This window comes from Micropterus dolomieu, linkage group LG15 (assembly GCF_021292245.1).
Source record: "Micropterus dolomieu isolate WLL.071019.BEF.003 ecotype Adirondacks linkage group LG15, ASM2129224v1, whole genome shotgun sequence".
Classification (NCBI taxonomy): Eukaryota; Metazoa; Chordata; class Actinopteri; order Centrarchiformes; family Centrarchidae; genus Micropterus; species Micropterus dolomieu.
This window is the reverse complement of record NC_060164.1, coordinates 17,822,266-17,845,894: the sequence shown is the minus strand read 5'-3', so window position 1 is coordinate 17,845,894 and position 23,629 is coordinate 17,822,266. Positions and strand designations below refer to the sequence as shown.

At 40.3% G+C, this 23,629-nt stretch overlaps 2 protein-coding genes across 3 annotated transcripts in view; both read right to left on the bottom strand.

The window, feature by feature from the left end:
* The window catches only part of ctbp2a (C-terminal binding protein 2a), a 112,829-nt gene that overhangs the window by 65,082 nt on the left and 24,118 nt on the right, over positions 1-23,629 (bottom strand). The gene's annotated exons all lie outside the window — the stretch shown is intronic.
* LOC123983950 (nephrocystin-4-like) overlaps positions 1,009-23,629 on the bottom strand; it is a 30,698-nt gene continuing 8,077 nt past the window's right edge. Inside the window, exons 2-3 of the mRNA XM_046070417.1 lie at positions 1,595-1,764; positions 1,009-1,164 (exon numbers count right to left, since the gene is read on the bottom strand). Coding sequence (XP_045926373.1) covers positions 1,056-1,164; positions 1,595-1,764 — 279 coding nt within the window. The 3' untranslated portion in view covers positions 1,009-1,055. The remainder of the gene's footprint in view (positions 1,165-1,594; positions 1,765-23,629) is intronic.

Sequence of the window (23,629 nt, the reverse complement as noted above, 5' to 3'; positions counted from 1 at the left end):
ACGTCTGTTAGACCGGCCTTACATGGCAGTCGACCCGTCTTTATGTGATGTTAACTGGCAAAGAATACTTGACAGAGAATCCAACTTTTCTTTGATTTCACATTGTGGTAGATACAATGACAGCTGATGACCTAATTATATTCTCTGCATCTTATGTTTTCATCTTAACATTTCACTGCCCATTATGCTGCCCTTTTTATTGTTTTCTGTGACTGCTGCACAATTTTAAGTTTCCATTCCGAATATTTATTTTGTTTTTCCTCATAAGGTTTGTACTGGGAGATTTTCCAAGTCAGCAAGGTTTTTGGACGGTGGTGCCAGTTGAGTTGGGTTCCGTAAGTTAAATGTTTTGCTATTCAATCAACTTTACTTTACTATAGCATAAACCATCCCTCTGACACTTTTACATCTTACTTTGTGTGCAGTTGTTACATCTGTGCCGATTCATTCTCTGCCAAGCTAAATTGACACAACAAGGTCCTCGTTAATGGATTACAAATAGTCACCTGATGACATAATCCCTTTAGACTGCAGGAAGTCTCACTGGTATGATATTATGTTACATACACACAACAGTTCAGTTTGCTGTAACATGGTAAATAACAAAACTGTGGGGCAGCACTGCACCCTTTATTGTCGACAGTGTTGTCATGTGTAGCTACAAATTGTGTGGTTGTCAAGGTTCTCACCTCAGAAAACACAGGTTTTCTTACTGGCCTACTAGATGTCTATGAAGATTCTCAGTCATCCAGGTCATAGTTATCCAACGAAGGTTAAAATCAAGGGCAACTGGACTTGGTTGAAGATACTGGAAGACGTTTCGTCCCTCATCCAAAGGACTTCTTCAGTTCTGACTGACTGGCAGGGAAACTCAGCTATTTAACCTCAGTGGGGTCGTTGGCCCGGGTCATCGATACCGCTGGTTCGTTAGTGGCCTACTAAACTGGCCTGGCCTACTACTGGCCTACTAAACGAATACTGCTAAGCCCCACATGTACTGTGGTTCTCTCAGTTTTCCTGGTACACTACTCTAGGGATAAATAAAGTGAATGGACCTAATACATACTTGTAAAACATGGCAAATAAAAAAGGTTCTTACAGTCAACAGTGTCCTTCAGCAGGGGATGGAGGAGGCTTCTTGGTGATCCATGGTGTAGATTCAGTCTAGGAGATAAATTGAAACCAACCTAAACGACTGAATGAATGGAGCTGCTATAGGCTCCCACATGACAAAACATTTGTCTACTTTTGTGTTAGCTATATTCCAGTGTCTAAAACTGGCGTCTCTCAACCAAACTAGCTCCCTGGCCACCCCATCTAAATCCCCACTGCTGACAACACAGCAAACCCAAAACATCTTATGTGAAGTAGTAGTTCTGCAAGCATGCAGAAAAAAGTAAAATTACAGCTGTGCTACATATTAATGCAAAGGCTGAACAGCTATAAGTATACAATACCAAATAAACTGGTAGTGCCGAGATGATATTCAAGTACCAACCCCTTTGCCACAACCATACCTGTTTTTCTTTGACCATGTCCTCGTGAGAAACCTCATTATTTCCTGGCTGTGTGTAAATAAGAATGGGCTAATCACCTTCTGTCCCCATCAGCAGCCTGAGCCTCTGGCCTGTTGGTGAAAAGCTCCAGGACAGTGAAGCCTCGCCCCAGGGCCTGCTGGGAGCCATCTGGCCTGGGTGACAAGGACACCAGCTCCAGTACCACCACCATGCTGGGCAACCGCAGAGAGGTATAGAAGTACAGGACCTACAGAACCAAATAACACATGGAATGAAGAAAGATATTTCTGATTTGTTGAGAATGCAAATGACACCAAAGAAAAATGTAATTCTATCATCACCATCATGACCCCACTAGTTCCCTAAGATTACCTTTGGTTTGGGGAGTAAATAAGATGGTGATCACCTAAAAGTTAAACAAGGTTATAACGTGACAATGAGGTAGGACTTTTCTTATGTAGACTATCTGCAGAGAAAAGCTAAGTAAGTGTAGAAAACTAACAATAATTAAGAGTTTTTTACATTACTAATGAAAGCAATATTCTTCAGACTGTCAAACATTCAAAAGGGATCAAAGTGCAAGTAAAAATAACAGCAGTGCATTTTATGCATTTTCAACTAACAAATGAGTGAATAAAAATCAGACAGAAGTAAGTACTATTCTTTTATGTGGACATGCTTGACGGAGGTGAGTGAGAGAGTGACACCCATTACTGTAGCCTAAAGTTTCTTTGCAACTCTCAGATCTTTTGCTTGGACCGGTGTTCTGTTGATTTCTGCTACCTATCGAGATGTGCTACTTAAATGCGTATGACCCACAAGCGTGGTTTGTTTCCACGCAAATAAATCTGTGCAACCTTGCTGTTGGGAATGCCGTCGAGAAAGTGGCTGATCGTCAGTAACATAAAAAGAACAATCATTATTAGTTTATCAGAATACGCTACCCCTGATATCTTAAATAAAGATGGCATAATATAGTATTTCAACATGCTCCCCATTTCCGTACAGTACACATGGAGTGAGTAGTGGTGCAATATAAAATGATTCTGTGGTGGGAGCATTATTTGACAGGGGATATTATATCAGAATACACTACCCCTGAAATGATGTTATAATACAGTATAATCAAAAAACAGAATATGTCATAATACTGTGAGAGTTATAACTTTATGGGATTGGAAAAGGGAACACATAAGGTAGCATTTTTTGATAGGGCAGAGCGACTCGATAGACTCTGCTGTCGATTTGCGCTGCGGTAATAGCATTTTTCGACAAGGCAGCATAGATCGTCAGAACACCGGCAAACTATATACATCGATCGGTCACCGATCGTAATCGGCCAATAATGGCTTTAACTAGTTTGATTGGTGGTCTCTAAAAAGGCCGATCAGATGATGCAATACTCGACAGGAAAAAATTTAAACAGCAGCTAAAGTGTTTTCACTAGGCGGTCTGAGCAGTTTTCTAAGCTAGCTAGCACCAAAGTCCTTTCAAACAGACCCAGTGATCAGTGATCTGTGATCGGTATTGGCCGATACTGCTTTCAGCAATCGTTGATCGGCCCAAAAAATCCTGATCGGAGCAACTCTACCAGGGACACTGAGATTTAATGGCTAGTAACACATAGCATGAATTTTCACCAGGTATTTCAGATTTTTCTACAAAAAAAACAAACAAACATTCCATTAGAATAATGCTACTGCGGTACCATGCGTTCCACAAGGCAATTTCAACATGTATTCCAGATGACTGGTATACTGAATGGCTCTTGATGGCGACATCATATGACAGGAGCTACAGTACATACATACATGTCTCAAGTGTTAGAGAAATAGCAAAACAATCAACCAATCAGAGCTTTGTCAGCAGGATTAAGAATGGATATGTCATCTTCCTACCAAGCTACATCCACATAGGTGTTTACACCTTTACAGGTTGTTGTAAGTCAACCTACATTAACATTAACATTAACAAGGCCTGGGGGGGCTGGGCCCCCCTGGACCCGTCCTGGGGCTGGGCGGGGTTGTCGCTGACTCTGGGGAGCTGCCGGTGCTAGAGGGGCTCTTGCTATAAGCCCTGGGCTGAAGGGACCTGGCATCCTCCTGCTTAGGGGGGTGGGAGACGGGACTGAATGATGGGGCCAGTCAGGAATCTGGTCCCAGTGAGGAGGACCATTCTACCCTCCCTATGACCTCCTTCACCTTCCCCCCTTTGGTCATGTCTCACTACATACATCCTTAGGACTCTGGGGGGCGGGCAGGCTAGGCTGCAGGGCGTTTGGTGGGTGGGGCTGCTTTATTGCGGCTTCGCCCTTCTTCCTCCCCCAATGGCCGCCCCTCAATTTTAATTACACTTTAGACACAGAGGGCTTGGGGGGTGGGACGGCGGACTTTTATTGGCGGGTGCACGGTGACCTGCGCGGCGCGTTTGCTGCCGGGCTGGGAGTTACTGCTGGTGTTGCTCTCTGCTGGCTTTCACTGTCGTGTTCTGCTGCTCGCTCTCTCTCATTTGCCCGACCTTGCACGTGGGGGGCTGCCGGGCATTGGGTGTCGCCGTGCGCGCGCAGTGCATTGATGTTGATGATTGCGTGGCATTTGGGCGTTTTGGTTGTTCGCTACATTCTTTAACAGGCTTATGTGCACACACGTACACACACACACAGACACATAAAGTCTCACACATAGACACAAACAAATTTAGGTTGTCCCTGGTAGAATTATTCCTGATGCTTTTCTTTCAGTTACTTATTTAAATGAATTGTTGTTATTCCAGCTCTCGTGGCTGTGCTGTGTTGCTTACGTAGTGTGCGTGACTGTTTCTTGTTTTCATTTTTCTCTTAGTTGTCTTACTATGTCAGCTGTTTATTGCTGCTGTTCGGCTGGGTGTCTTTTACTATTATTTTTATTGTTTGTTTGTTTGTTGTTTTTCTCCTCCCCAAGCCCCCCTCTGTTCTATTGCAGGTTTTGTTGCTTTCTACAATTAGTGTTTCCCTCTGCTATTCCCTGTCTCTTCCCTGCCTTCCCCTGTCCCCACCTTCCATCCCCCTTCTCTTGCAAGTGTTGTTCTTTCTCTGTGCTGTCTGTTTGTCCCCCCCCCCCCATCCTCATGTCTGGCCCCCTGTCCTGCCCAGTGACAAATCAATACATAATTAAATAAATAATAAAACAGACAAAGGAGTATATTAATATTCTCTTGTTAAAATAAAATCTGTCTGGCACAATATGGTATCCAGCTCATCATACTCTCTACCAAGCTGCTGGTCAGGACAGGTTTAAAAAAAAAAAAAAAAAAAAACATTAACAAGGCCCCTCACTGACACTACCCCTTCCCTCTCAAATACTGTTTATCTCTGCACATGTAAATTTATTATTATTTCATTTCACATTATTGCACATACACGGCATATTGCACATATTTGTTTTAAGTGTTAATCACTCTTCTTCTTTTTTATATTTGTCAATTTATATATTTATATCATCTCTTTATTCCGTGCAGTCATCTTATGTGCTTGTGTTCATACAGATATTACTCGGTTAAAAACTTGGCAGCCTACGACATTACAAGTCGCGGTGGAAATTTTACAAGCACAGACCAGGTAAAGCAGCAGTGAACACACAGGGTGCAGATGTTGGTTTCAATTGTTTGATAGGCTGCGTCAACAACCCACAAGCGGCTCACCTGCTGCCGTGATAATGGCCCACGGGTGGACAAATACGGAAAAACAACGAGTTATGTGTCTTTTAGGCAACTTTAAAAAACGTAGGATGGAGAAAGTGGAGTAGACTGACGAGGGGGAAGACAGAGAGGGCCAGGGCAAGCGAAAAAATGAAAAATTTAGATTTTTTGCCGGGGGGCGGGGTTTTACAATCACAATGTCTGCTCAACCATTGACCATCTGTCAGCCACTGCCAATGGACGATGGCATCGTCTATCGGCCCAACCCTATTGGGTATTATCCCTTACTTAGAAAGATAAACAAATTGTTTCTTTTATCCAATTGTTGTGCTGCTTTTGATTCTCCAACAAAAGGTGTGACACCAACATGCTCCTCTCCATATTGCAGGTCACTGAAAGGACTGAGCCAAACATCCAGGGGTGACGAGAATACTCAGGATATGACACCAAAAACTCACAGTCAAGAGGTGGGTACGTTCCTCTGGTAAGAAGACTCTTTCAGATTATGTTGGGGGTTCACTTTACTAAACAAGTTCTTAGGAAGACAGTCAAGCCTTTTGGGAGTTTGTTTGTAGTCCATGCCAGGTAGGACCAATTGTTTACAGACTCTGATCTGCCTTTCAAATTCTAAATAATAGCCTACCTACACTAGAGCCACACCGCTTAACATGCACAAAGGCCTGAATATGATAAAGAGACCCACAAATTCTCTGTGATCCATTGGTCCCCAAGCACAATAAAGCCTGTTATTTTTCAAAACCATAAAGAAGAACACGACAGCGTCAACAGAATAGAAGACATGAGCTACCTTGAAATACAGAGCCAATTTCTCCCAGCCACTGTGGCAGAGCCTGCTCATCTTTAGACCCAGCTATCAGCCACCAGAGAGCTGTATATTCAAATTCAAAAGCTCTGAGGCATTCCTATTTCAGCTACATCCGTCTTTTATCTCTGTGCACAGTGAGTTTAAATGACTAGTTTTCCAAATACAAACACTGCTGAATACAAAAGGTGGAAGGCAAATATACTGGTCTAGCCATGGTTTGATTTACTTATTGGTCTGTTTGCTTGTTTTTATACATTCATTGGACGTTACCTTGTTGACAAGGAAGCTGAAATTCACAAAACAAATGGGTGAGTCTGCTAGGATTGAAGTGGTGGTGATTCAACATTAAAATGTTGTGCAATGCTTTTTCAACGCAGGCCAATGAGAGAGAATAGGATGAGTAACAATGGTGGAATTCAGACAGATATTCTAGCTGCAGCAAATCTTATTCTAGCAGCTGAGTTGAGAAAGAAAAATAAAAATAAAAATATCCCCCATCCCAAGATGCATGTCATTCAGTATTCATGGACTGAAAACTTTTTTCACTCACTGTATTTATTTATTTCCCAAATCAAAGCCTCATCTTTGTATGAACTTCTCTTGAACCTATCCCAAGCTGTATAAACAAGAGATTGAGGAGGGATCCATGTTTTCTATCATGTTCACCCAAGTTTCCTCCCTCTGTGATAATGGTAAAATTTGCATTGTGGTCAAAGACGTCGTCCCCAGTCTCAGAGCAATCCAAATGTGGACACTGTTCAGGACGGATTTCCAATTCAAAGGTAGAATTCCTGTTTCATCTGCCTCACTGCTTTGATACACCTCCAAATTGATTCTGTTCCAATCTCAGAAATAAAATAAATAAATAAACAAACACTCTGTCCCCATGCAAATGTTCCCTTACTCAATTTGCAATAATTCGGATTTTCAAAAGGACGTTGCCAAAGCCCAAGAAAACAGCCATGACTAGTTATGAATATTTTGAGACAGGCAAGCTAAACTAAGGGTAAAATAGTGTCAAGTGTTATAAATATATATTTTTATCTAAATCTGTCTCTGATTCATACGCTGATTTGTACATTTTTCCCCACAATGGTACAGCATGCTTTAGCCGCACCTTGTTTTGCCTCACAATGCCCTTTTCATCTCATTCTCCAGTACAAGTTCACAGCTGGAGATTCTTTGGCTGACCTGTGTTGTTTAGATCCTGCTTAAGAGCAGGGCTAAAGCAGGTGCTACAGATGGTGATACAAAGAAACCAATGAAGGCAATTTTTGTATGCTGACCTCTCATTCAACCCTCTGTTCAACACTATCTGCAGCTGTCCCACAGTGAAAGCCTTCCAGTCCAGGACTAGTAACTTAACACTAAACTTTTTATTGTAACGTTTTGGGGCATTCTATGCCTTCATAGCAATAGTAGAGAGACAATGAGGAAGAGAGAGATGGGATTAACATGTTAAGAAGCTCTCTGGCCAGATTTGAACAGTCTTAAACCTAAGCCACGGGAGCACCCTTAAGTCCACGTTTTAGATTTAATAAATTGTATGTACAGTCATATTATTGTTCTATTAATTACAGCCCGACTGATAAGTCGTGCCGATATTATCGGCCAATATGAGCTAATTACAGATAAATGGCTATCAGTGTTTATAACAGCTATAAAAATGACAATTGAAAAAGAAACAGAGAGACAGAAGATGGCCCCCTCAATCATGTTATGAGTGTTGTCATTGGATAGTCTGTCCACCAGAGGGCACTCTGAAACTACCCTGTTACATAGATGGAACTAATCAACCACAAAACACAACGATCAGCTGTACTTTTTGTTCAAAGTACTATTTATACTATTTATATAATAAAAAGTTTATTTTTTAAACTGCATTATCATGTCTGCATGTCATGTTATCTTGGTGAGGAATAATTTTTGTTTATGTGTTTCTGAAAAGAAGAAAAACAGAAAAAATCGGAATCTAAAACCCTCAAATATCAAAATCGGTATTGGGCTTAAAAATCCGAAATTATTCGGGCTCACCTATTAATTGATCCAGTCTGTCGCTATGATTCAAACGGACATGCTTTAACTTTTTCCAAATTGTGTAATTATGTCCTACAGACCGAAAACATCTACTGAAATCTGACTGATGTAATTGCTTGTTTTTTTATTCTTCCGTCTTGAGTTGTTTTTAAACTTAAAACATTTCTAAAAAGGCCTTTTATTCCTCAATATGCTCTGAATGTAAAGGTTGAATCCATCTGGTCACCATCATACGCAGGAGTTGTGGGAGACCTACAGCAGCACCTCTTGTGTCATGTGTGTGCTGTATCTGTCCTATAGAAACACAGTATGATTCAATAAAACATTGTATAGTACATTAGGATTGGGCGGATCAGTTTCACAGAAAGAGAAGCATCTGTATTTTTGATAGTATTGTTAGTCATATTGTTGGGATTTCTAAATACCCTGGTATGTTGTAATACCTTGATACCGCACAAGCCTATGCTATGTTTATTGATCTTCACTGTATATTGTTTGTCAGTTGAGTTTTGTTGTTTTACAGTAGATAACCTTTTGATATATGAAAAGGTTTGAGTGAATTATGTTTATTTTACAATAAAGGAATTCTGAATTTTACATACTGTTACACTCATGCCTGGGCGCAGCTCAAAATTTGTACTATTTTAAGACCAACATATAGCACTACATTTTTTCTACAGAACTTTACGTTAAGACAATGAGATCTTGCTCCTTCGCATCACCACGGGAGTACTGGGAGATGTCACTGAGAAAACAGCTTGCATCAGCGGCAACGCCAGGCGCAGCATATGTCGGACCTAATGAGAGGTTATACTCGCAGCGACTCTCACAGGGGTAAATATCCGCCCCCCAACACTGGGAATGGGGTGACATTAAAACATAATCAGCAGAGAGGCATATAGCTTGAAGTCTCTGTCAGTACCAACAACCAGTCTGTCTGCAGCTTCTGTGATCACAGATATCATTTGTGTGTGAATGTGTATCTAACCTATGCCACATTTTGTGACAAACTGAATGGGTTCAGTTGACATGCCAACTATATATAGCAGATCACCGGACAATTACTGTACATTAGTACATCTACAGCTAAGCAAGTTCCTATAGAGAGTCATCACACTGGATCCCCTGGTGTGACAGCTGGTTTATTTCTACTCTAAACCATGAAGTTGACTTATTATGAACTGATATGTGATAACCTTTGATTATTACTATTACTGGGTGCTAAACAAGCAGTGTGCTCATAGTACTAGCAGAGAGAGAAAGCTGAGGTTAATTTTCCCCGCCCTCTCAAGGTGGCTGCAAATGGGTATTTGTTTTGCATAGAGGTCCAGTGCAACTTGAGTGTAATCGACAGGGCACTGTTGTTCGACCCCTGGAGGCTTCCCAAAAGTAAACCAAACAGGGCATTTCCATTTAGCCAACCCGCCGGCTGGTGGGCTAGGAGCACTAGTGTCAGCTACATGGGACTTAGATAATAAGCTAGAGCCACATGTCTGCATGCCTGTTTTAACTATTCACATGTTATGCATGTACCTGTGTGAATGCATGTAACTGTGTGTGCATGTGCGTCTAAGATGAATAAGGGCTACCATCATTAAGCATAGGAAAAAAGCACATAAATACAAAATCAGGCTTTATTACATTATATAAGTGTTCATTTAACTGTGAGCTCCCACTGTACAACTACAACATTTGTTGTCACCATAATGTGCTTTCACCCTGGCAACGGGTCATAGCTCAGCTCATGAAGTCCTATGAAGCAAAGCAAGCACATGCACTCAGGAAGATTCTTCGCTGTAACACTTTGATACTAGTTTTGGCAGCATAGCCAATGCCTTGAGGTGGAGGGCAGAGAAAGAGAGAGAGAGAGAGAGATGCAGTAAGTCATTTGACAGGCACAGAACCGGCGGGTATCAGCATCACAAATCTCCTCTGTGTGAAATTCTATGACTGTCACCAGCATAGGAGAGATGAGAAATGGTGGTGCAGATGATAGAGGGAGAGAAAATGACAGGGATGGAGGCTCCAGACTTCCTTATGGTCAATAATCTCACTGGATCGCAGCTCGGTAGAGAGGACTGAATATGCATATGGGATAGCTGAATCGAATAAACTTTAAACAAGAGGTATTCACAGGTCCAAAATGTTGGACCTGATGAGAAACTGACCTGTGGAAAACCTACCCAAAACAGAACCAATCCAAAAAGAAAACAGTCAGAAATTGTCTGAATTAGACTGGAGGATAATTAATCCCAAACAAATGCGCCACCAATTTACAAACAGAATACATTCCCCAAGAATCAATGTCATGGAAATGCATTCCGAAAAGAAGTCCCAGTCTGAATATAATTTGGACCCAGCCAAATTCAGACCGCATAATCACTGCCAGCATCTCCAATGTTTTCAGCGATTCAGATAGGTATGCTGCTGTACTCATCAGAGCTTTGTAGGTGGGATTAAAAATGGAGGCATTATCTTCCTGTACCAGACGCAGAGAAAAAAGTAAAAGATGTGCCACAAAAAAATGGTGATGAAGTGGGATTGACGCAGCCAAACTGGCAGTTGGAAGTGGAAATAATGAGTGCTAAATTGACAATTTCTTCGGCGTGAAAAATGTTAAATTAACTGCTAACCACTTCTGTGTCAACTCAAAAAGACGGGACAGATATGTCAGTCACTATTTAATGATCGGGCAAAATAACACCACCTCCCAAACAGAAAACGGTTGTCTTACACATGATGTCAGACTGATTACTGAAACAAAATGGCAATTAGTCTGATTATGAGGATACTCTGGTGCCCAGTTGAGTCTCAGTTACTAGGAACTGAGTGGATCTGTGAAGACCTATTCTTTGGATTCCTCATCTATTGTTAAATACACCCACATGATTCATAATTCTTACCATTGTACTCCATCTAACACACATAGGGACGCATAAAAATACCGTCATCTTGAAGAACAGTGCAAACTTGACAGCAGTTTTATTTCCTGCTGAATAGTTGGTCATTTGGATCCTTGTAAAATTGATCTACACATGCCTACACCATTACCATTATACTTTCCTGAACCTTTATATTCTGTATAAGGAGGACTGTTCCTCAAGATCAGAGATTCAGAAGTGGAGGAGGCAGCTAGAGAAAACCCGAACCATGACAAGTGCAAAAAAAAAAAAACAAGCAGCGTGATGGAGCTGATTGAGAAGTTGAAGGCAGAAAAAGGTGTTCTTTTCTATCCCCTGAGTGACTGGTTCAAGGGAAAAAAGAGGCTTGGGCTGCATTAATGAAGGCAGTGAATGCTGTGTCCCCTGAAGTGTGCAATGTGGCTGAAGGGGAAAAAAGTGGTTTGATATAAAATTTCATGTCATAAGGACAAAACAGAGATGGGGAAAAAAACAGGTGGAGGACAGAGAAAATTTGATTTATCAGCCAAAGATAAGAGAACTGCAGCAATTACTGGAGAAACAGCCCAATTATGTGGAATCCCTCCAAGGAATGAGGGTGACAGTGATGCGATTTCTATCTAGCAATGACTTTCATCGAGCAGTGATTTTCATTTTACAAAAATCTCCATCTGAGGCTATTTTAGGGAAGAGAGAATATTAAACAGCTGTGAGGCTATTTAGAAGTGACCAATGTTTATTAGGACTCCTAGCCTGCATGTATACAAATAAACCTACATACTCCTTGGGTACCGAACAAAATCTATCCATAGCACAAAGAACTGAAAACTGACATCAAATGTTATATTCATAATCTTGTTTGCTTATTGTTTGACCACAATTAAAAGGTAGATAATAGTAATAATAATAATAAAGTAACCAATAAAGATAATTTGTAGGTGGACATGTTCAACATAGAAATCATGTACATTAGTACCTTAATTTATAGTCAGTGTAGACTGAACATATCCTTATATTGTACTATATTCAGTGAATGTATCATCTGAGTTAATTCTAAATTTGTTCACACAGTAAGAACTCAGTTTACCATCAATATATTGTATTGTGTTCATTTTTATTGAGGATAGATCGCAAAATCCATCTTGCTACACTGGCTCTATGTCCACTATCTTGCAGTCCTAGATCTAGCAGCATTACCTACACATCAATACCACATCAATGCCACACACTCCATTGTCCTACGAGTTGTTGACAACTGGGAAGCTGAAATTGAGAAGCAGCAAAACTAAGTGTTAAATTACATTAAAGGTGGACTATTTTGCTCACTTCTATTTCTTTATTTTTATTCTGGGATTGCACTAGAGCAGCTTTGCATAGGGCTGGGCGATATGGCCAAAAATTTTATCACAATAAAACAAACCAGACGGTTAGGCAGGCGGTTTTCTTTATGGTCTGAACATGACAAACACTTGATCACTTTACAACTCTAAGGTAGAACAATCAAAATAATTAAGATAAAATCTATTTTTATATATATATATATATATATATATATATATATATATATATAAAAAATTACGTTTAAAAAATGTAGTCCCTTTTCCTCAACAAAATAAATATCTTAATTGAAGAATTAAGGGCTGATTCGTTCATGATAAAAAAATGAATAAAATCAATCAATTTGTAATATTGTTATTGAAGAAAATTATATTGCGATAATTATCATTCTTGTTTTATTGGCCAGCCCCAACTTTGCATGATTGAATGACATGTTCACACGCTAACTTGTTGTAGACTTTGTGGCTGTCTGGGTGGAGTCAGATATTCTGTTATGTCTGGTCGAGCTTAGTAAGGAAGGAGGAACGTGGCCCACGTGAGAGTTGTTTTAATATCCCACTAATGCAATATAATTATTATGAATTGTCCCCATAAATAAGTGGACATACATTTGAATATTTCTATATTTCTATGCATATTTGCAGGATAAATTCATTGATATAATTTGTAACATTTTCTTTCTCTCTGTTGGAATTTTATTCACCCACCACATAACAAAATGTGCGTAAATTGTAAAACACAGAATTCAGAAAGATGTAAATGGAAAACATGGAATTTGGGAAAACAGATTTCGGAAGGGCCCTAGATTACTTTTACATACGATATGTTTACGTCATTATTTAAAACCTTGGCCATTTACATTTATTCATTTAGCTGACACTTATCCAAAGTGACTTACAATTGCTATACATGTCAGAGGTTGCACGCCTCTGGAGCAACTAGGGGTTAAGTGTCTTGCTCAGGGACACAATGGTGGGAATCGAACCCAGGTCTCCCACACCAAATTTTATGTGTGCGCCATCACCACCCGCCACATTTAATATGAACATTAGACATGGTAACATTATATTATATATATATATATATATATATGACAGAAAATAAGGGAAAGCATGAAAGGAAAAAGAATCTTCAGGTAACATCCTCTAAAGACTATGACGATCATCCTCCAGCTCCACAGTAAGTGCGGGAAAGGTTCACAAATGCATTGTGTACATGAATCCAAATAGTCCCACACAACTTCTCCCCTTTCTGGTAGTCTTGTGCTTTCTCGTCTCTCTCCTCTTTCCTATCACTTCCTGCAGGTTTTCTGGCTCTGGAGCTGTGGAGTCTGGATCTGTGGCTGCGGGTCTCCTGCTGCCCCCGTGTTCCTGCTCGACACCCTCTGCTGCAACGACTATTGTTGCTAGTCTTATTGTTATTATTGTTATTATAATCATTAACATTACGATGGTTACCATTAACACTATTATACATATCTGTACCATTTTTCATTTTGTTTATAGCAACATCACCTTCACTGTCTGTACCTCTGTGTGTATATTGTGTAGGCTGCCTCCCCCCCTAGTGCTTGCTCTTGGTGGGAACTGTTGGGCTTCTGTAAATAACATCACAGAGTACGGTCTAGACCTGCTCTTTTATGAAAAGCGCTGTGAGATAACTGTTGTTGTGATTTGGCGCTATGTAAATAAAATTGAATTGAAATACTACTTGTCTGAAAAGTGTTATTACCTGAAAGAAGCAAGCAAAGTCTTTCTCTCTAGATACACAATGGGGAAGACAGACACTGACAAAGATGGATAATGGCTCCAAACTGACTCGGGTGTAACAGATGAAGTTGAAAACTGACTAAGATCCTGAAAGCAGTGGGAATGTCAACTCAGAGTTACATGTGTCCTGACAGCTTTTATGCCCTGGATCCTAGCCAAGGCTAGCTGAGGCAGATGATCAATTAACAAGATAAAAGAAGAGCAGCAATGCAATAATTCTGACAATTTCCTTACAGCTAACTTGCTTCAATGACAGCCCAAATCTACTGTCAGCATCAACACTGAATACAGTTTCCGTAATACATGCACACAGTGAAAATCTCCTCATCAGCACAACTCCCATAACCTTTTTCCCCATTCCTTGTTTTTAGCTTCAGTGCCTCTGGTGTTTGCTGCCTTGTCCCTGACTCCAAGAAAATCCAAAGATTCTGCATATTCTACAACATCCCCCACCTTTGCCAATGACAGATCTCAGCGCTCACTGGGTAAAGCCTTAGTTTGTCAACCAGGTTTTGGTCTCCTGACATTTTGTAAATACTGTCTGAAAGGCCTCACAGACACACTGACTGTAAATGCTGGAGATGCATCACAATAAGGGAGAAATGCAGGAAATATACAAAGATGAAAGGATAAGAGGAACGCTGCCATACTACCAAATTCAAAAAGGTAAAGTTGGAATTGACATGTCAAAGCCAGAACAAGACAGACAGAATCTCTCTCTGTCTCAACGTCTCTCTTTACCGCTCTACCCCACACACAGGCAATGTAGACCCCGGGGAGAGCTGAGAGAATTATAGGGACGAGCTCACTCTCTGTGTTTGTTTTTGTGTGTTTGAGTGCGTGTGTTTATGGAGGTCCTCCATATGTGTTTGCATGTGTGAAGGGAAAAGAGGGAGTGACGGAAAGACAAAAGATATATGGATGGAGAAAGAAGAGTGGAGTAAGAAGTCAATACACACCAAACACAGTAGAAAAACTCTCTCTCACACACACACACACCTCCTCGAGGCTCTCATCTCTCCCTCCTGTCACCTCAGCAGCAGCTCTTGCGGCCCTTGAATTCCCTCGATCACACACACACCTACAGTATATAGCTGTGTATTACAGGGTGTGCCACTCCAGTGTGTAAAGCTGTTAAGCAGCAGCTGCTCTGCTAGATGTTTGGTCCCCTTGGAGCTGAAATATTGATCAGTTCTTAGGCAAGGCAGCGGATTCCGCGCCCATCCCCATGTATAATTGAAGTATATATCTCTAAGTGTAGCATGCCAGTTGGGAGAAGTAATTAAGCATCGAGGTAAGATGAAGGCCTGTCTATGCTGCCATAGCAGGTCCTTTGTCGATCAATCATATGGCTTTTTACACAGGTGGGCTTCATAGGCTCGCCACATTTACTGTAGGAAACACCATTCCTTGTAAAAGACAAAGCAAGACTCAATATAATAATAGTTCATGTTTTACTGCGGTCCATTTATCTGAGCACTTAGCAGTTCAAAGGAGGAGATGTAAGACTCCTTTGGGACATTTTGGGCTAGTGAGCACAATTCACACATTATTTATAATTTACATTTAATCGTATTTCTTTGTGTGACTTATGGCTTTGTGATTATATTGGTGTTTGAATTTAAAAAGTTATAACAATAAAAAAAGATTATAATGATGAAACTGGCGATTGTTATTATCATTTATTATTGTAGAGAACAATAAAAAAAAAACATTAAATAGCCTGCTTCACCTCACTGAGGTTATACTTCATGCAGTGCACCTGGGGTTGTAAATTATTGTATAGAGGCATTATGCGCACTGAAACATAATATTACAGTTACAATTACAGTGTTTTGTAAATTGCTTCTAGTGAGAGTAAATTAAATTAGCTTTAATGATCATACAGGTAAATTTTTTTATTACTGAAGGATTAAAAAAGCATAGCTGTTTTCATAAAACAGTGTGTGTCATGTGACAGTTTGAATCCAAGTTATGATAGCATATTGATAACAAGAGGCTAATATAGTAAAATATACAATATAGGCAAAAGGCTAAAGGCTACTTTTAATATAATGTGTTACCGTACAATAAATTAATTGTAGGGCTGGGCACATTAATGCGTTATTATTGTGTTAATGCATTACTTAATTAAATATTGACAATTATTTTATCGCACGTTTTATCGCAGTTTTTATTATTATTATTATTATTTTGAAAGTCAGGAGGGGTGCGATGTTGATCAGCCTGCAAATCAGCCACCCAAACAAGCAGCGGAAGGAGGCTTTGGCAGACTACGCAGGATGCAGTGTGTGGGAGAAGTAGATAAACAAAAGCAAGACAAGCGATCAAATGCCATAATGAAGTGGATAACTACACACTGCATGCTGATTAGTTCTGGACAAGATGTCGGTCTTAGGAACGTTCTTAAAATCACAACGTATTCGCTTGGCCCCACAGGGTTGCTCTTTGCTCCGGTGATCAGACAGGGAGACGAGCACTCTGCAAGTAAACGGCAAGCGCTCTAAGGAGAGTAATAATAATAAATAATATTAATCTTTATTTGTAGAGCGCTTTTCAGAAACAAGTGCTTTAACAAGCGTAAAAACAATAAAACACATAAAAACTAATACATGATAAAAGCAAGAAAACACTTAAGAGACTAAAATACACGTTTAAAATAAATATAATATATAAATAGAATAGAATAAAATAGAATAAAATAAAGTCAAATAAGATCGGGAAAGCCTCTCCTACAAAAGTATGTTTAAAGAAGGGACTTAAGAGTTCACTGACTCAGCCGACCTGATTTCCTCGGGCAGGCTGTTCCAGAGCCTCGGGGCCCTGACTGCAAACGCTTTGTTTTCAGTCGAGACTCTGGAACAGAGAGCAGACCTCTGCCCGAGGATCTCAAACGTGCCGGTGCGTATGGGACTAAAGGGTCAGAAATATAACAAGGCAGGAGGTCATGAAGAGCTTTAAAGTGATCAATAAAATTTTAAAGTCAATTCTAAAACATACTGGGAGCCAGTGTAGTGAAACTAAAACAGGGGTGATGGGGTCATATTTCTTTGTTCTTGTTAAAAGCCTGGCAGCTGAGTTCTGGACAGTCTGGAGTCGATCAATAGATTTTTGGGTTAAGCAAGTAACAAGGCTGTTGCAGTAATCCAGAGTGATGAAATAAAGGCGTGTAAGATGGTCTCAGTGTCCTTAAAAGTTAATATAGATTGTATTTTTGATATTTTTCTAAGCTAAAAACATGATTGCACAAGCTTTGTGGTGTGCTGCTCAAAACTTAAATTACTATCGAACCAGACACCAAGATTCTTTACTAGGGAACCAGCAGATGGCAGTATTTGCTATCTGCTGGGACCCAATTACCAGGATCTCTGTTTTGTCTGAGTTCAGCTGGAGGAAATTATTTGACATCCAATTTTTGCCTTCACAGATGCAGTTGGTAAGTGAACTCAGCATTCCAGGGTCTGTGGATCTGATGGGCAAGTACATCTGTGTGTCATCAGCGTAAATATTAAAAGGGTGGTGGTTAGGGGTGGTGATGACGCAGGGGATAAGACCCATGCCTTTGATGTGAGAGACCCAGGTTTGAATCCACTGTGAGACACCAATGTGTCCCTGAGCAAGACACTTAACCCCTAGTTGCTCCAGAGGCGTGCAACCTCTGACATATATAGCAATTGTAAGTCGCTTTGGATAAAAAAAAAAAGCGTCAGCTAAAATAATAAATGTAATTTAATGCAAAAGAAATGCCATGTTTCTGGATAATGTGTCCAAAGGGAAACAAATACAAGGAAAACAAAACGGGTCCTAAGACTGACCCCTGAGGGACTCCAAATTTAACTGGACAGAACGAAGTGACAGTTGTTCACAGACACACAGAACCTCCTATTTGACAGGTAGGATAAAAACCATTTTAAGGCAGTACCAGAGATCCCCACCCAGTGCCTCCGTCTGTCCAACATGATGTTGTGGTCAATGCAATGCAAATGCATTCAAATGCAACGCTAAGGTCCAGGAGTACTAGGACTGAGCACATGCCATCATCAGCAGACATTAAAAGGTCATTGGTGACTTTAAGCAGGGGAGTCTTAGTGCTGTGGTACTTCCTGAAACCAGAGTGAAACTTTTCAAATATTTTGTTATTTTCCAGTACAGAGAGAAGCTGTTTGGACACTTTTTTAATAAAATCTTTGCTATTAAAGGTAGTTTGGAAATTGGTCTAAAAATTGGAGGGAGGGAGGGACCTAAACCAGTTTTTTTTAAGTGGGTTCACACAAGACGTTTTCAACCAGTAGATAGGGAGCTGTTAAAAGCAGAAATCAAATGGGGCCCGACAGAATCCATTACTTTCAGTAAAAACTCTGTTGGTATTACATCAATGGGCTAGAGGACACACTCATTTGTGATACTGTTTTTAAAAGCTCAGACAAGTCAATGGGATAAAACTGGTTAAAACTGTCTTGTTGCTGGTGAGGCATCTGCCTCTTACCTCTGAGTAAGAGGCAGATGGGGTAATAGATGCTCTGATTGACACCACCTTATCAGTAAAATAAGATAAAAACAATTCACAGTCATCATGCTACCTTGGCCAGGTCTCTTCTAAAAGATTTTTTTTTTTAATCATTACTTCCAGCTGAGGCACAAGGAGGGGTTGGGTTTACCAGCTGATCCACAGTCTTAAACAGAAACCTTAGATTGTGTTGATGTGTAGTAATTAGTTCAGAAAAATAGTGTGTTCTCATGTTATTGTAGTTAATTAATAAATCCTTCAGACTGAGGTAATGGACTTTTTTCCATCTGCGCTCTGCTTTCCTGCATTCCCTTTTGGGCTGCGAATGCTGTCATTTATCCAGGGCTGTTTATTAGCTGTAGATGTAGGCCTAACCTTTAGAGGAGCAGTAATATTTAGTGACGACAAGCAGATATGATTGAAGTGATCGACCAGATTGTTGGTGTTGGAATCAAACAGTTGTTGGCTTTGGCTCTGAAACAATGTGCAAAATGTTGAAACACTTTTATTCATTAAGGATGCAAGAACACACAGAGCTTGTTGAGGCAGTATGAGTAACGGGTGATTCACAGTTAAAAGCTATACATTTGTGGTCAGATATGGTCATATCCACTAATTCCACAGAGGAAAGTCCATTGTATGACCACAGTTATGTGTTTGCCCAGTGTTTTGCTGCCGAGTGTTGTGTTGGAGGAGCAGTAACAGACCTGAGAGAAGGACTACCCGCGGGTGCAGGGTAGAGACGGCCTCCGGAGCATCTGAGCACAGCCTCCTTCGGGATCCAACTTCGGGAAGCGAAGGTCTTTGACCGGGATGACGGCCGCTGATCAGGCCCAGCGGCGGACCGGCGGACCAGCCAGTGGAGGAGATGCAGCAGTGTCGGCAGGCACTGTCCGCCAAAAGGGATCCGTGTCAGGAATTCTTGAAGCAGTGGGTGTATCTGCTGGGTGGACCGGAGTGTCATTAGACAGAGCTGCATAGCGGTTGGAGAGGCCGATGCACGGAGGAGAGGCAGCCCTGTCCAAGCCTGTCTTGCAGTCACAGAGCACCACTTCAGCCCAGGTCGACTGGTGCTTTGGAGTCGAGCAGGAGGAAAGCCGTGGAAAAGTATTGGGGTCCCACAGCACTGTCTTGGATGTTAGCGGTAGCACTGAGAGAGGCAATCTGTTTGGCTTGTACTGAAGCCACATCCATAAAGCCGGTCAGCAGGGAGTCTCTCTTTGAGTTCCTTTGTAAGCCATCAGATGTCTTCCTTAAGGTCAGCAATCGTTTTTTACGCTTTTTTAAAGAGGTGCTATTATGCACATTTTCAGGTTCAAAATCCTATTTAGGGGTTGTGCCAGAACAGGTTTACATGGTTTAATTTTCAAAAAACACCATGTTTTTGTCATACTGCGCATTGCTGCTGCTCCTCTTTTCACCCTGTGTTGAACGGTTCGGTTTACCTATGGAGTGATACATCTTGTCGCTAAATGATCTTTGTTGGGAGTTTCACATGTGCAGTTCCTAGTTAACGACTACTAGACAATCAGAAGTAGAGAAGGGCGGGTCAGTGAGAAGCCGGTAAACAAGGCTTCGGTTCAGCTGTACATGTTGCCGACCAGCTTAGCAACAAACTCTGGAGCAAGAGTTTTAGAGTGGCGAGTTATTAATCTGTAACAAAAGCATCTTTCATCCATAAAGTTTTAACTGAGCTCTGTCTCTACATCACAGTAACAACTTTACGTCCACTGATTGCCTGGAGGGTAGCTAGTGTTTGGAAGGGAGAGGAGGTGTGTGCTGCAGCTCACTGTTTTTTCACCGGTGTTTTTGAGGGCGTGTCGGACTAGCCGCTTGGCAAGCGTTATATGAGGCGCATTTAGCTTTCACCCTTGTGTCGTCACAGAGATGAAAGGGAAACGGCTGGACTATAAACAAGCTGATTTCAAGCAGTCCAGAACAGTTTTCTATGGGAGATGGGAACTCCCTTTGGGCTGGACTTTGGGCTTTATAACGTTGCAAAGCTATTACATGCACAAAAAAGGTATAAAACTCAATAAAGGAGATGGAAAAAGCCAAAAAGGAATACTGCTGGTAAAAAGCACCTTATAAGTTTTAAGTGTTTGCAAACCAAATGTTATTGCACTTTTGTATGGCAGTACATTTAAATGAAAAGTGCGCAATACACTACTACTCAATTTTGCGCATAACTATGCGATAAATCGCAATTAAACATTTTAATTGTTGTCTAGCACTAATTAATAGCTGCCTGCATGCGTTTTCTAAGGGGCTCCTGAACTCCACCTTGAACTCCGACAACCTCCTGCTGTCGTCCTCTGCACGGAGAAAGATGGCTGACATCACAGTGCTAACATACTTCAGAGTTGCCTGAATTGCCTAATTTCATTGCTTGAGGATCCTGCCATTTTGGGAGTTTTACTACCAATTACTCAGTGGACATCCCTAGGATGTAATTAGTTAGGCTTTGGATATGCAGCCCAAAATGAATCAATAGTGAGAAAAATAAATATACAATTATTAGTAGTATTAAAATAATTAATAGAATAGTTCCAGGCTTATTCTTTCAGGCTAAGATTGATAATCTATTTCCGGTTTGCCAATAAACTGCACAAGCCACAAGTGCCTGTCCTCACGAAATAGTTCAAGCAGCTAAATGTTGAAAACTAGGTACACAGCCAATCATACAAGTATGAAAAACACAATAGCACAAAATACAGCTGTGTATGATCAGGATGAATCAGGATGCACATCGTAGAGATGTGCATCCTGATTCACCCCCTGTTTAACACACAGCATAAAAAGCATTTGGCTTTAGATTTGATGGTTTGGTAGACAGATGCCATAATTACAGCTATGCACTTACAAACAGCCAACATTTTCAAACCAGGTGTTTGTAAATGTTAAATCTAAAAATTAAACTGGGCACATACACAGTGAGGCAGCACAGATTGCTGTCAATAATATATCTCTGTGGTGTTGTGCATGTGTTCATTCCATGTCACCAACTTGACAGTGTCCCACATGCAAAGAACAGCCCTAACAGTCTTTAATCAAACCTTCCCCATTAAGGCAGTTATGTAAATCTATGGCATCAAGTTGAAGAATCCATAGGAAAAAAGTGTAACCCACGCATACTAAATAAAAGTTGATAAATGCACCATTAGCGCAAACTTCCCCCACATAGGTAGACATTCATTTAGTTACCCTAATAAAAGGTTAATTTAGTAAATAAATGATGCTCTGCCAAATTGATTAAAACGACCTGCTTGAAAGGAAAACATCTAGTGTGTCAGGTTGTTTTCTAAATGATTATGATAATGGCCTTGAGTACATTTTTAGGGATAGCAATGTTTTTCAGTCATACCTGTCAGTCAGTCCACCACTTTGGTCCAGACTAAAGTATCTAAGCAGCTATTAAATGTATTACCATGACATTTTCTGAAGGCGACATGGTCCCCAGAGCATAGATCTTAATGATTTTGGTGACATTTATTATTCAAATTTGTCAGAACTGCCTATTCCCCGACTTGTAGCTATCTGCCGATGATGTGTTTGAAATTGTTGAATGATGACATTGTCACTGTTTACATTTTGTGGACTGCAAACATTACAGAAAACAGGTTAAAAGGTGTGGACTAAAATGCTAACTTTAACAAAGTGAATGAAAACACAGTAAATTCTAAGCATTCATAACAGTTGGTGCAAGAAGAATAACTTAATTGTTTTCAGATAAAATCCCTCTTATTCACAGAATTGTGAATGAGTGTCAGTATAAAGACAAATGATAAGCAGTATCAGTACCAATGTCTTTCTCTAAGTAATGAGGCAGAACTAAAAGCCCCTATGTATAAATGTTATGTGTTTACAGCATAATTCAAATTATTCTGACATGGCAGCTTTAAAATCTCTTTGAACCCTCGGCTGTTTTCACTCAGTTTTCACTCCCTTTATCTAAATGATTATGGAATTATCATTAGATTTTTCTTTGTTATACGTCATATTGTAATTTTCAGATTATGTTAGGCTACTCAAAAATGCCACTAATTAGCATGTCAGTGGTACCATATCCATACTAAACACGTTGTATGAGTTTATGAAAAAGAATGGTTATTACAAAAGTTTTTGTTTTGTTTGTTGGGGGAGGGGGGTATTTTGCCTTTATTTCCACAGCTTTTCTACACTACATAAATCTGTATATGAATGCATCAGTCCAGTTTCAAAGGGTTCTCTCACAGAACTACTTACAAATACTAATACAGCGACTGAAAAAGAGTGACTATTTGCTATCGGAATAAAAATATGACATGATTACCAGCAGAACCATGCGACTTTGCTGTCCATTATCTAGAGGAGAATTACAGAAGCAGTATCATTTACAATCCAGCTAAACTAAATGTTACAGGTTGAATCAGTGGGCTCCTTTCATCACTGAAGTTGGCTTGTATTCAGACACCTACAAACCTATCAACAAGGAGGAACATCATTTATTCTCCAATTGTTTTTTTTTTTTTATTATCATGGAGTGAAATAAGATGCCACCTTTTTTCTGGAGAAACACTGGAGAAAAGGGCAGTGCTTCTTACGTGATAGCTGAATGAACACGCTTGAATAAATGTGAATCATGTGTGCAATCATACGTGACAGACTGCAAAACACTGTGTATACAGTAGCACACCACAACAAATATACCCGAGTCAAAAGAGAAGTTGTTCTTCAGCTGAGCCAGCCTTTCTGGAGTATGTGTCTCCTTTTAGAGATCAAGGTAAACTGTAGCTTTGTTAAAGTACTGACAGCTTAAATTTGACAACCTTTGTACATTTAAAGGAGAAACATATGCTTTACAGGATGAATGTGACTGCTGCCACGTATTCATTTCTCCAAACCTAAGTTTGAAGCATATGGGAAGAGAACAACGATTCAAGAAACAAAAGTGTAGGAATTGCATGACTGATGTTTAAATGTTTTCCCATCGGTGAAGCACTGTCATCTCCTGCTTTTCAGTGCTTTGAAGTCATGTAATGGCTGTGTGTGCGCGTGTTGGTGACGTACGGTGGTTAGGG